The 14,711-nt window shown below is 39.8% G+C and overlaps 1 protein-coding gene across 3 annotated transcripts in view; it reads right to left on the bottom strand.

Annotated features, from left to right (window-relative positions):
- Window positions 1-14,711, bottom strand: part of LNPEP (leucyl and cystinyl aminopeptidase) — a 67,151-nt gene that overhangs the window by 28,218 nt on the left and 24,222 nt on the right. For 2 of the 3 annotated variants that reach the window (XM_080372716.1, XM_080372717.1), the window contains exons 2-3: window positions 8,791-9,631; window positions 4,528-4,666 (exon numbers count right to left, since the gene is read on the bottom strand). In XM_080372716.1, the coding sequence (XP_080228842.1) occupies window positions 4,528-4,666; window positions 8,791-9,631 (980 nt within the window). Of the gene's footprint in view, window positions 1-4,527; window positions 4,667-8,790; window positions 9,632-12,476; window positions 12,584-14,711 lie in introns of all 3 variants that reach the window. The other variant, XM_080372718.1, reaches the window with a different exon arrangement.

Raw genomic sequence — 14,711 nt, 5'->3', positions numbered from 1 at the left:
TTTTTTTCTATGCAGTACAGGAGCAGCCAAACAGTATATCTCTAATGTGACAATCAGGGAAAATTCATAGCACCGATGTTTAAGGTGATACCAATGTGCAATACCAACTCATTTTTCACTGCAAATAGAATGGGTACAAGGTGGTCATATCTCACAAATATTAATTTCTCAAATGGCTTCCTATCTCCTTGGAAAATAAGCAATACAGAAAATGCTGCTCTGCAGCAAGAAAGGCTAGAAACTTAAATGTAAATGGGTCCTAAAGTAATGAGGAAGAAAGAGATGCATTAATGACCTTATAGTAAAGGCAGCTCATCACCGTTTTCTCCATGTGGATGATTCCTCATTGTGCATACACGTCAAGTACACAACATTAGTGTCCAGAGAGCACCAAAAGATCTACCAGATGCTTTGCAACATCACTTGGAGCTGAGCAGGGCCAGATGGGATGAGGAGCAGCTCCTTCCTAAGCACAGAACCCCACACGCTCTGAAGGTCTGCCAATGCAAGGCAGAAGTTAGGGGAAGATTCAAGACTAAGGCAAGTAACAATATGCCTTTTGCAGATTTAATTTACACGTCCTGAGGTGTGAGTGTCAGCTATTTCCAGACTAATTACAGGAAGATTGTCTAGCAACAAATAATAAGTTGTTAAACAAGAAATACAGAGTTGCCCGTTCAGGCATGTTGGCTGGACCAGTTAAGTCACAATTCTTGACAACACAGAGCTTGAGCTCTAACTAGTTTCTCTACAGATTCTCTCAGGAAAGCTGAAAAGCCTGCTCTTACCTACCGACACTCACTGTCCACTGCATCAAGTGAACCACTTGCATAATTTGCAAGAAGACACAATGTGAAATCTCAGTCTTGCCCAATGCCACAAACACGTGGCAGTTTCCCAAATGTCTTCTTCCTGTCCATGCAAAGTTGCATAAACATCTTGCACAAAAGACATGAAATCTGAATGAAATCACAGAAAAAAGTAAGGAAGGTGATGGAGGAGCTAGATTAAATGGCTCAACAAAGCAGTTACTGAAGAAGGCAGCTTGGAGATGCTGTACAACCACATATGGCAGGGGAAAACAAAGGAAGTAGATATGCCTGCCTGCTACTGTGAGGGCTCTAGCTTATTCTTCTGGAGAAGTCTATCACCACAATGGTAATAATAAAGACATAATAAAGGAAAGTAGGCAGGTATTGCTACCAAAATAGTAGCACCTAGCACCCAGGAAACACCCTTCTTGCTCTTGAATTGTCCTTACCATTTTCCTTCAATAGCCAGCCACAAACGACAGTGAAAAAGAGTTGATCGTTATTTTGCCGTCACTCTATCTGCCAATTGTTATCCGCCAAGCTGGCAACCAAGATGCTAGATACCAGAGGTATACCGGTTAATTCTTTCTCAACTAACAGAGATGAAAATTATCAAAGAAAATCCTTTCTCATCTTCTTTATAATGATGTCATCAGAGATGAGCAAAAGAACATACAGGCTACTTGCGACTCAGCATTACAGTAGCAGTAAACAGTCTATAGTAGTGTGTGCAAGAGGAAGAGCTGAAAACAAAAATACTCTTAGTCTCTCTGAGAACCAACCAGCATCCTTCAGAGTACCCATCATCTATGGAAGGTACATGGAAGAACAGAATAGACTTCTAGCAACTATGTGCTATTAGTTCAGCAATGTCTGCTGTACATATGCAGCAATGGTAAACCATAGTTTACTTTTTTCTACTTGAAGAACTATGGAAGCTGTTGAAAGTTGCCTTAGCCACTTAGTCTAACTCCTATCAGAGGAAAGTGAGTGAGCACTATTTCTTGTTTACATAAAACAGCAGAGTTGTCCAGCAGTCTGTTTCTTAATTCAGTGAAGAAAAGAGCAGCAAATAAAGTGCTCTTAGGCCTGGACATAAACTAAAGTGCTGCAACCCTGTTAAAAGTAATGGTTGAGAACTACCACAAATACAGGAACATAAACACTCATGCACTGTGAAAAAGATATTTCACAAGGTTGCAGTTATGAGCCTGGTTTTGAAAAACAAGGTAGCTACATCAGCACCTGAGCTTTTGACAACACCTGGAACCCAAACTGCACAGTTTACATGTGTCCCCCTTTTTTTCATTATTAGTTAAATTGATGTCAGTATTAATAAGTTTCTGTTGGGTGAGAAATGGTGGTAATGTTTTGATGAAAGAGGACCTAGTTCAGACAGACTAGGCAGTAAATTAGTCTTGCTGGTCTGCCTAAATGAATTAGGCTTCTATAAAGGTTTCTCCAAAGGCTTACTGACATAAAGCATCACCACAAAATTCAGATATGCTCTTACAAGATTTTGTCTGAAAAGATCCATGTGAAGGAACTTCAGATTCCTCATTCATATTCTGGGGTTGCCTCTGTATTCATAGAATCATAAAATCACTTAGGTTGGAAAAGACCTTTAATATCATCAAGTCCAACCATTAACCCAGGACTGCCAAGTCCATCACTAAACTATGTCCCTAAGCATTCCACCACCTCCTTCAGCAGCCTGTTCCAATGATTGACCAGCCTTTCAGTGAGGAAATTTTTCCTAATATCTGATCTAAAGCTCCTCTGGCATAACTTGAGGCTGCTTCCTCTTGTCCTGTTGTTTGTTGCCTGGGAGAAGAGACCTAACCCCACCTGCCTGCAACCTCCTCTCAGGCAGCTGTAGAGAGCAGTAAGGTCCGCCCTCAGCCTCCTTTTCTCCAAACTAAATAGCCTCAGTTCCCTCAGTTGCTCCTCACAAGACTTGTGCTCCAGACCCTTCACCAGCTTCATTGCCCTTCTCTGGACACGCTCCAGCCCCTCTACATCCCTCTTGAACTGAGGGGGCCCAAACGTGAACACAGCATTCGAGGTGCAGCCTCACCAGTGCTGAGTACAGGGGGACAACCACTTCCCCTGTCCTGCTGGCCACACCATTTCTGATACAAGCCAGGATGCTGTTGGCCTTCTTGGCCACCTGGGCACGCTGCTGGCTCACGTTCGGCTGGCTGCCAACCAGCACCCCCAGGCCCTTTCCCACCAGGCCCTTTCCAGCCGCTCTGCCCCAGCCTGTAGCGCTGCGTGGGGCTGGTGTGACCCAGGCGGAGGACCCAGCACTGAGCCCGATTGAACCTCAGCCCATTGGTCTAACCTGTCCAGCTCCCTCTGCAGAGCCTTCCTGCCCTCCAGCAGATGAATACTCCCCACCAACTTGGTGCTGTCTGCAAACTGACTGAGGGTGTGCTAGATCCCCTTGTTCAGATCATCAGTAAAGATATTAAATAAGACCGGCCCCAGTACTGAGCCCTGGGGAACACTGTTTATGAGCTGAGCGGTCACCAGCTGGATGTAACCCCATTACTACCACTCTTTAGGCTCCACCATCCAGCTAGCTTTTTATCCACTGTAAAGCAGGTGTCCAAACCATGAGCAGTCAGTTTATGCAGGAGTATGCTGTGGGAGGTGCTGCCAAAACTTTACTAAGGTCCGGGTAGACAACATACACAGTCCTTCCCTCATCCACTAGGTGGGTCATCTTGTCATAGAAGGAGATCAGATTCATCGAGCGGAACCTGCTTTTCATAAACCCATGCTGGCTGGCCCTTGGTTGCCCTGTATGTCCTGCATGATGACACTCAGAATGATCTGCTCCATAACCCTCAGGATGATCTGCTCCAAAATACTCCCTGGCACCGAGTCCGACTGACAGGCCTGTAGTTCCCCAGATCCTCCTTCCTGCCCTCCTTGTAGACGGGTGTCACACTGGGTAACCTCCAGTCTTCTGGGACCTCCCCAGTTAGCCAGGACCATTGATAAATGATGGAGAGTGGCCTGGTGAGCTCCTCCACCAGCTCCCTCAGTACCCTCAGGTGGATCACACCTGGTCCCATAGATTTGTGCATGTCTAACTGGAGCAGCAGGTCACTGATGGCTTCCTCCTGGACTGTGGGGACTTCATTCTGCTCCTCCTCATCCCCATCTTCCAGCTCAGAGGGCTGAGTACCCAGAGGGAAGGTGCTCTTACTATTAAAGACTGAGACAAAGAAAGAGCCTAAAAATTCACACACCTTTGTTTAGGCTCAAAAGGACATCCTTCAAGATCAGGCATATCTTTCACAGAGACTGCTGCTAGTTACACAAGACTAATGATAAAGATATTCCAGTAGTCCACACGTGTGCAGTATCAACAAACAGAAAACAAGAAGTAAAACTTATGCCAACAACAAAACTCCTGCAAAATAATGCTTCATTTACATTCAACAGGAACCCCTCCCACAGCCATTCAACTGGCCCTACAATAATATACTACACTGTGTAGTGCATTGAACAGGCGTTTTCTCTATGAAGTTCCATAGTTCAAGTCTTTGAGGAAGAGACAGTTATGTTATAAAGTCATACAGTTCATAGCTTATGTGCTCAAGTCAATTCCCTGGACATTAATGCAACAAAAACACAATGCGAAGCACTGAAGCAGATTACCTAGGCAGCAGCTCTACTAAAATTCCTCTACAAAAGCAGGTACCTTTGGCATATTTGACAGAGTGGAAAGTTTCTCATCTCTTTTGATCTTGATTAAAAAAGTAGCTTTAAATGCTGGTTCATCAAAGCATGGAAAAGCAGACCTTGCTGCCAGAGGTTCAAACTGAGTTGCTGCAAACCACCTAATGGGAAGAGTAGAAAAAAGCAAATTAAGAATTATGGAAAAGATAAACCTCAGTTTATTTATAATAGAACAGTTATTCTACCCCCAAACCTTGTCACAGCCTGTTATGGGACTAGCTTTCTGCATGGTAGATGACAGCATTTGTGCAGTTAGAATAAATGTGTACAGGAATGAAGCTGAGTTAATTAACATTGATAATATACAGCTGTGGGCTGGTTTCAGGGGCGGCAGGTTGGCTGATGTGGATAAGGTGCAGCTGTGGCTGGTTCCTGCTGAGTGGTTAAATAGCTCTAAGGGGCATGAAAGGGGAGCAGCCAATGAAGAGAGACCTGGAAGAAGCAAAGGGGGAGAGGAAGAGAGACCTGGATGAGGAGAGACAAAGAGAAGGCAGTAAAGGGACTGACATGAAGAGTATGAAGAAACAGCATGAAGAGTAGATGGACCTTTGAGACCTTGTGGGGGATTCATGGCTGTGCCAGGGCAAGGTGTGCTAACTACTTATTGAAGTTAACCTGGTACGTGATGGTAAAAGACCTTGTTACAGCTCACTAGCTTTAAGAGTGCTGTGACATAAATGTTTCATTAACTAAAGGGGGTTTTAACCCCCCCAAAAATGTATGTACTTGAGGACTAATCTGCTTGACTGGTTTTTGTCTTAACAAAGAAGAATACACCCGGAATAATACAGATACAGAACAATCACCAAAATATAAGCCAGCCAGTTTCCAGCAAGAGGGAGAACAAAAACAAGATTAAATTACATTTGTCAGCATGACCACTGAATAAGAGTTTTGAAACCTTACAAGGACTACAAGGAAGATTTTTTCCATCTCATTGACATGCCTCCTCCTGCAGATGCTCCCACAGTTCATCTAACCGCACACTTCTCCCTTTGCCTGCTAGTAGATGGATTCTGTGGAAGTTCATGCACCATCTTGTCTCTAATTCAACAGCTAGGACTTCTCAGAGATCTATGCTTCTTCTCCAGTATTCTGATACTAGCTAATCACAGAAATTACATCTTTTCCTAGAGGGCACCTCTGACTTATATTCTGCTCCTGCAAGACAACCCTGGGAGCTCAACAAGAAGTCTGCCAATTTAAGTCTTATATTTACTGGAGCTAATCAGTGGAGAGAACAGTGGTTCAGAGTTTTCTTTGGTTTGGATTTTGGGGTTTATTTTTGTTAACCTACTGCCAAGCTTTCCACTAGTTTTGGGATTTTTCTTTTCTTTTGTACCATGACTCCAACATTTTTGGTCCTACAACTTTTCTAAGGAGGCACAGTGCTGACAACTTATAAGATTAACCTCCATGCCTGCTTTCATCTTACTATTCTTCTCTTCCCCCTGACAGACAATCTTGAAGATGGTGCAGTAAGTTTCTTTTTCTTTTTTTCTTCACTCCAAGATTTTACAGAAGAAAAACAAAGAACAATTCTGCATAAAAATACAAAAAAGGCCCACGTTTTTTTGTTGGGTTTTTTTGTTTGTTTTTTAAATTTGCACCTGGCAACAGTGAGTTATTTTGCTATTTGGTGATTTTTATGTTTTTGTGGCAATATAAAAAGATGTATTTTCAAAAGAAAATACATTTTCTTGCAAAAGCAGCTTGATAGTTTGAGTGTTATACAGAAAATGCAATAACAACAGAGGTTGTTGAAGTAGCCCGCATTTGTAAAACGGCTGACATTAAGCATACAGAGGCAAAGCCCCTGGTCATAGAAGAGTCAGGGAAGGCAATGGAAATGATGGTATCAGCATGGAGTTATCTGAAAAAGATTTACTGAAAAGCATACACGTTAAGGCATGTGCTACATCCTGTTCCTGAACAAAATCAGGTAACACTGGACTGAAGGGGGACGAAAACTCAAGAACTTACTGACAGATCATCTCTTTCCTCTTTGAATACTTATACATTCTCTTTCTACTACAGTAAATAAACAAAGCTTCAGCTACATAAGGAGAGGAAAAAAACATGGAAATTCAAAAAGGGGCTGATCATTCAAGTGATTTTTGCCTTCTAAATTTACTACGTTCTTATTCCCATTTATTAGATGGTAATGCATGTCTTTAATGTCTGTGATAAGCTACTTAGCTCTATTTCATCTTGTGGTCATGTTCTTCTGATGTAATCTACAACCTTTGTGATTCTTCATTATCCAAAGCATTCCGCAACAGAGACAAATTACAGTGTTTTTGCTATGATGATGGAATTCTGAAGCTTATCAGCAGTTTCCCAAGTGGCAAAAGATTCTCTCCAATGATAATGCAAACACTGAAACGTTTTAGTATAAGCTCAGGAACAACCCTTTCAAAAAAGGTTTATCAACAGCACTTTACCTGGGTGATCTGAACAGTCATCTACATTTGCACCCTAGTAAAATACACACACCTTCATCAGAGATGCAGGCCAACTGAAAAAGATCAGCAATCCTTTAACCCAAATTTATTTCTTAGAATTCTTGATTGCTTTAAGAAAGCCCCTTGGACTACTTCACATGAAGACCAAGGTCAGTTGCTGACCAATTCAAGAACGCACTAAGTGTTCTGCAGTTCATCTGAATGTGCCAGGTTTTGCATATATTTGAAAACAACTATTGCAGCTAACTTGTTTTCTTGTACACTTCAGCACTACATCATAGACCCACTGGGATCTAGATAAAGAGAGTTTCAAAGCCAAATTGTGAGCAAACTTTAGAAAAATAAACGAGTTTTGGTTTAGTTGTCTGTTGTTAACACTTAGAGAGGCCTGCTAAATCTGAAACAAAATATTCTAAGTTTTTGTTTAAAGAATAGAACAGAAATACATCTTTCTTATGGTACACAGCTCTCTAACTGTCTATGAAATCATCTTTACACTAAGCATCTTGTTTTGTTTAATTTTTTTTAAAGATGAGCAATAATTGAGGAACTTAAATAATATTAGCAGTGTGCAGAGAGAAAAATTATGACCAAGTTTGCCACACTTCTGTTTTATTCTTCAAGGAGTCTCACTGAAAAAGTTTGCAACAGCTCAATGAAGGGTCTGGTTTTAAGTAACTGAAATTAAATACAATCTCAGCATGATCCTCTTCTCAGAGAATACTTTCAAGTCTATGTTGTCTATTTGTAAATGTTTGGGTTGGTGGTGCAAATTCTAAGTCCTGCTGTCCCCTTTCAGGAAACAAAATCTACTTCTTAATATTTTGGGAATTTATATAAAAACTCTCTGTTGCAAAGATTTGTAACACTGATAACACTGATTTTTCTTGCTTTTTCCTTTACATCTCATTTCAGTTTTGTTTTTTTTTTAATCTTTAGATCTTAGCAGTTCTTCACACAAGCTTCACACAAGCCTTTACTGTATTTAGCAGTTGTTTTGTGGGTCTTTCAAATGTCAGCTGGTCTTGGACTGACCCATACTGCTTTTTCTGTCTTTTGTTTATTACAGTGCTCTGTTTCTAGAAAACCTGCATGGATAATTACATGTTCAACAAAGGCATGAACACTCTTAAGTACATGACCAGTATAAGGTCCAATTGAACCAGGTGGTGGTGGGTGGTAATTTCATTAATTTTCTTGGTAAAAAGCACTGATTTACCCTTTTTAAAAATGAGTGTGATATTTCCCTTTTCTCCAGTCACTGGGGACTTCTGACTGTCATGACTTTACAATTGAAAGAAGCTTGCCAACTACATCTGTTGGTTCCCTTAAGACTGTGGGGTGCATCTCACTGGATTTCATGGACTTCTGTATGTTCAGGTTCCTCAGATGATGTTAAACATGATCTTCTCTTACAATAGTGGGACTTTGTTCCCCCTGTCCCTGCCTTGAGACTCAAGAGATGTGGGAAGAATTTCCAAAGAGAGAAAGTAAACATTAAAAAACCAAAAACCGACACTGTAACTACCTACAACCACTATACTGCACTACATTTAACTGATGGAAAGGCTGTCATCACTTAATGAGCTCATCCGTGAAAGACATTTTTTAGGTAGGTTAATTGTGAAACTAAAGATCAATTTCACTCAATAAGAATCAGTTGCACAAAACATCCAATAGAAAAAGAAACCCCTGTAATTTCTATAATCAAAGCACAATCTAGAAGTAAAAGAAGAGAGAAGCTGCATTTGTGGGCATACCTTTGCTCAGAATTCTCATCCTTGTAAGAAATTTTGTAAAAACCATAATAAGTATCTGACAAATTAGATGAATATTCTATGTTGATAGTATAATTCTGGCCTACAAGGAGAGCCTCAGGAGCCATGACAGCAATCTGGTCATACAGTGGATACTCCAGGAATTCAACTGGCTTTGCTTGGTGCCCTGCTGCTGAAGTAATGGTTGCCTTGGTGATATTAAGTCCTGAGCTGTGAAGTACAATCTTCCAAGTTACCTGAACGATGTTAACCACTATCTTTACAGAGCCTGCAAATTTCAGAGTAGTTAGGTTTGGCTGCAAGACAAGATCATAATGCAGCGGTACAACATCAGTAGGAAGTCTAATATTTGCCCATGGGAATAGTTTTCCATTGGTTGCCAAAGGGTATATTAGTTCCATTGTATGATTTTTTTTATGGCAGCCTTCTTTGGTAAAGGTACATTTGGGAAGAAGATATATCACCATTATTAATGAAATTGCAATCACAAGAACAACTGTGCAAACCACCATGGTCCTCGTAGAGGGCACCAAACATGATCCATTTGGATTTTGTCTATAGACAGACATGTTATTCCGGAGACCCGAGCTTCTGTTCATGAAGGACATCCCCAGCAATTTTGCTGATGACTCATAATCCTCTTCATCATCGTCCATTTCATGTTCTCCAAGGCCACGCACCAAGAGCCGGGAGCTCCTTGGTTCATATTCCACTTCATCAGGCTCCAGGGGATGTAAACAAGGCTCTTTTGCCAAGTCAACCACATCAGGCTCTTCTTCAAACATACTGTTTTCAATCATATTCCTGGGCAACTGAATTCGATCTGAAAAAGAAAAGATCATATGTTACATGATAAACAAAAGGCATGATTATAATACCTCAAAGATAGTTTACTGAATTACAGAATGGGAAACACTTTTAGAGCACATACAATCAAGAACCCTTCAACATTCTCTCTCAGGTTTGTTTCCAGAAAACATTTCTGTGCTTTTCTGCCTACTCTAATTTTTCGTTCAATATCTTCAAAAGGATGCTTCCATTGCACATGCTCAATCCTATGTCTTGCACTGTAACTGGGGATCAGCAATATCACTGCATAGTGCTCCCAGTTCATTGATTTCAGTGTCTTGGCTATATTCCCTCTACCCCAGTAAACTACATTTGTACTCAACTACATTAGTTAAGACAGAATATCCTTTATGTTTCAGGGTAAACCACAGGCAGCCAATACAGTCCTAGAGGTGTTTCTGAATATTCTAGTTACTGAGCTCTTTAATAGGGGAGAAAATATGCCAATGTGCTGGCAGCTACACAAATAAAATATCCATTTGACATTTTCAAACTTGATTTTTCACACACACCCCAAAAAAGATAAAAAAATATTTCTCATATAATAATAATGGCAGTATAAAAAAAATCATTCCAATTGACATATTTATTTAAGAGCTAACCCATGTTTCAAGCAACCCTTGAAACATTCCATGCAGGTAAGAAGTTAAATCACTGCCAGTCAAGACTCTTTGTCTCCATAAAATCTGTCCTTAATAGATCACTGAACATAAAAGAACTGAAATTCATGCCAACTTTAAAAAGCATCAAATACTCTCATATTCTACATGCAGTTACATTTTAATCAAAACTTCTGGTCATGTCTGTACATGTTTATGTAAAAGGTTGTCTTTCAGGTAACTGGCTCAGTGGAAAGTGGACAAAAATAAAACTTTTCAAAAGAGCTATATACAGGGAATGGGACATGGATACCCAAAAGTAGCTGACTTAGAAGCAAGGAGCTTTTTTTTCACACTGTATTTAATCCAAAGCACCATAAAAAAACATAGGAAGGATGTCAACTGGCTTTTGTTAGGACACCACACAGCTGTCTAGAAAACAAAACAATTCAAATGGAAAAGCCATCTATATGGAGATCTCTCTCCCCAAGAGATCCTATTACCAAATTTTTAGGGCCTTGAAATTACAGTTAATTTCAATAGTCCCCTGTCACAGCTTCTGTCTAAGAGACAAGTCAAAACTTCTGCCCAGCTGCAACACTTCAGAAATGAAACTTATCTCTTTCAGACGTGAAGGTCTACTGCTAACTGATCAATAATCACATCATGCCTCTACCCTCCACATTCTATGTGTTCAGAACGAGGAAGATAAATTTATGTAAATCTAAATGTACCGAAAAGTAGGTTGACTTTTATTAAAGTTCTGACAAGAATGTACATTTTGCCAATCTATGTACAGCCTAGAATATCAGTGTTCATATAACACATTACTGATTTTATCTATATTGCTAAGGTTCCATCCAAGAACTGAGGATAATATTATACAGAAATAAATTATATAAATAATTTCAGGAATATAACTATATATCGTGGCTTGATAGGACTTAAAATGCTAAAACAGATTAATGGAAGATTAATTACTGTGAGGGTAAGGATGTATGGTTTTGTATTAGCCTTTTTTTTCCGTTGTTTTTTTTTTTTAATGTCAGGTTTCTATATGGCTGAAATTTTCAAAGGTGAAAGTAAAACTTCATAAAGAAAAGATGGCAAGAATCTTTTCAAGTCAGATACACCAAACTCAACATTTACTCCAAAATGTATCAAGACTTCCTGTTTCAAGGCCACAAACTCAGATATCTAGTGTCAGCAGCTGTAACACTGAAAAGGATGGAGCAAGAATCCTTATTGTAGCCCACATTCTATTATGCTTTTCTCTTTGTGTGGTATCTGTGTTTTAAACCTCTAATGATACTTGTCTGCCACTTATTTCAAAGTTACACTGACAGACTCTTCAGATACCTTCCAAACAAATAATAGCTTCATAAATCAGCACCTTGCATCTCCAACAAAAAAATACTGCATTACTTTAAAACAGATCAATCTTGAACATTTCTCTGCAAAGGCCTAAAAATAAGAAAAAAGAAAATAAAAAATCCTACCCCACAAAAGTAAGCCAGGAAGAGGAAGGTGCACTGGTCAATCTGAACAAGCAATATGGAGATGGATGAAAGCAGGGAGTTTGCTGGAATTTGGATGTACCTGCTCACCCTTTGTCCCATTGTAAACATCCTGCTCTGACTAGTAATAGGATCATAGGGTCATAAGACCTGAGGTTGGAAGTGACTTCAGGAGGTCACCTACTCCAACCTTCAGACAAAAGCACCTTCTAAAGCTGTCTGTCCTTACGGCATTTCCAAGCACGGTGCTCTTGTTCCAGCCTTCAGGCTGTGGCTGCAATTCAACAGTCCAGCACTATGGTCTCTACATTAGAGCATGTGCACTCATACATCAGGTTGGAGGTTTCACACAGTAAAGAAAGAGGATAGAAAGCTAAGCTGCAAGTGAAAACATACAGGCAAATTAGTGGAGAAAAAAACGGAAAGACAAAGTATTGTGCAACAGAAGCTCTTTTGTAATTTCTCCACCCAAGAATAGTTTATCAAGAACTCACTAAACTACCTCTAGCAGAGATTCTTGCTGATTACTCCCTCAGCTGGTTGCTTTCTAAATCTGCTTGCTAGCTTTAAGCAGATTTGTAAACAGACTAAAGACCAAACTTCTTCAAGTCCCAACACAATCCCACCACAAAACAACCAGCGGCTGGTGGAAGATACCCAAATCAATATCTGCTATGTAGAAAAGGCAGGTATTAAGACTCACATCTTAACCACTCCAAAAGGTAGCAGCCATTCAGTACACAGCTCCAACCCCAGCCATGGCATGTGCTGCTGCATGGCCAGCAAAAGAGGTAGAAGACAGGGGAGGCACTGTAGAGGGAAGGAGGAGAAAGATAAAGAGCATAAATCTAGCAGAAAGTAGGCTTCATCAGCTCTGCTGCTTATAGAACAGTCTGCTTTTTGAAGAACTTATTCTCTAGCAAGTTTCTTCTAAAGCCAACTATCTTAAATTTTTCAAAATTACATGCAGGCACTAATAACTCTTCTAGTCAAGAAGAATTCTACAAAAAAATCTCAGACTGAAACTAAGACAGAAAATCTAAACCAGAAGTTAATTTCAAAGCAATTCACAGTTTTAACACCTAAGAGACATTCATTTCTAGGAAGACAACAGTTAAAACGAATTTCTGCAAAGGTATTTGTGAAAATTGGAAGCAATCAAAGTCTTGATTGTTCTGCAGTGCTGAAAATCTGTAAGATCAGAACTTTACTGAAGGTCAAGGGCATCACCAGGCTACTATTCACCACTGGAAAGCACACAGACAAAGCATCAAAAGGTTACTGGAGTTATATATGCTGACATATGCATTCACAAAAGCATAAAGTCAGGCTACTTTTGGAGAGGAACCATGGCAAACACGTTTAAAGCTTTTACACTCAGGTAAACTCTGGACTATTTGCTTCATGCTGGTTCACTGCAATTTATAACAGGATAGTGCGAGTCATCAATCATATGAATTGAACTCATATGACCTTTCATTTTGTAACCCATAAGCTGCTACATAAAGTATGAGCTAAAAAACCCATAGGATGAACAGAAAAAGGTATTCTCAAACTGAAACAAGCCATAAGGAATAAGCAGCAGCCTGAGGAACATGACTGCAAACATCACATTTCACTGTCATCTTTCACATCAAGTATGGCAAAGAGGCAAACATTCCCATTATAAAACATACTAAAAGCACGTGAATTTCAGATATTCAAACAGATTAATTCAGGTTCCAAATATGATGCAGGAAAAATCAGCATAAATTCAAGACTAGGGAACTTTAACCTGTAAAGAAGCTGCATGCTTCCAGTGAACTACCACTGCCATGCCTGAGGCTGCAGGTACATGACAGGCATTTGTGATCAGACTAATCCACAGTTAAGGAAGTACTGATCTGAGCTGCTAAAATGCACTATAAAAATGATCTGTCATCAGACATGGAAATTTAAATCTAAATCTTTACTAAATATAAGCTTAGTGTGACAGTGGCAAGAAGGTAAAAAAAAAAAGTCATGGGGCTGAGTCTTTCTGCTCCCTAATTAGCACTAGTGAAATGACATTAAACTCTTAAAGCTTAAACACACCCAAGTAAAAGTGATTTTATACAATTTTATCACAAATTTTTAACTGAAAATTAGAGATTTTCAATGTCTTCTTCAATACGTGATCTATTACCACATCTAGCAGAGAACAATGAGAATACTCACAGTCTAGAAACAATCCTGAGAAGAGATTTCAGGTTAAAAACTAAAAGTGCTAGACTAATCCAGAAATCCAATCCTCCTAATACTGCAAAGCTGAAGGAAGGCAGACATTTTGTCAATGTTGTAGTTTTTGAAGAAGTTTCTTTATGGCTGACTCCTGCAATGCAGATGCCCAAAAAACTCATCACAGTATTCAGAGCCATAACAAACCCAGTCTGTTGTTTTCTGGAAAGAGGACAGAATGCTTAGACATGAAATTCAAATGCCGTTTAGAACAGTACAGAACCATGCTGTAGGTACTGCATCCTTGGCTAATGTGAACAGCATAGTCATACCCAGGTGGTAAAAAGTGGCATGACTTAAGGACACCAAGCTAAACAGAGGAAGGTCCCTTACCTTGTTCCTACAAGACATACATCTTGCACGTCTCCACCCTTTCACAAATCAGTTTTTTAACTTACAAAGCAACTTTACTACAATACTCAAGTTCAGTATAAAACGTGACCATGCAGGGACGATCAGGGGCTGCAGTAAAACTGTCTAGAATTTGCTCCAAGTATTTGTTTTGTCTGAAGAGCTCCATTCCCATTAACGAGAATGTAAGCTTTCTCCTGAAGTGTAAACGCCTCAGGCAACACCATGTACTGAATATCAGTATATCCAGCAATTAAGTATCTTACGATGTTTTGGTTTTGGAAGCCATCATAAATATTCTGTAGAATAAAGAAAGTCATTATTCCTGTAT

Source organism: Falco punctatus (assembly GCF_963210335.1).
Source record: "Falco punctatus genome assembly, chromosome: Z".
NCBI classification, from domain to species: domain Eukaryota; kingdom Metazoa; phylum Chordata; class Aves; order Falconiformes; family Falconidae; genus Falco; species Falco punctatus.
Note: the sequence above shows the minus strand (reverse complement) of the source record. Positions and strands in the feature narration are given on the sequence as shown.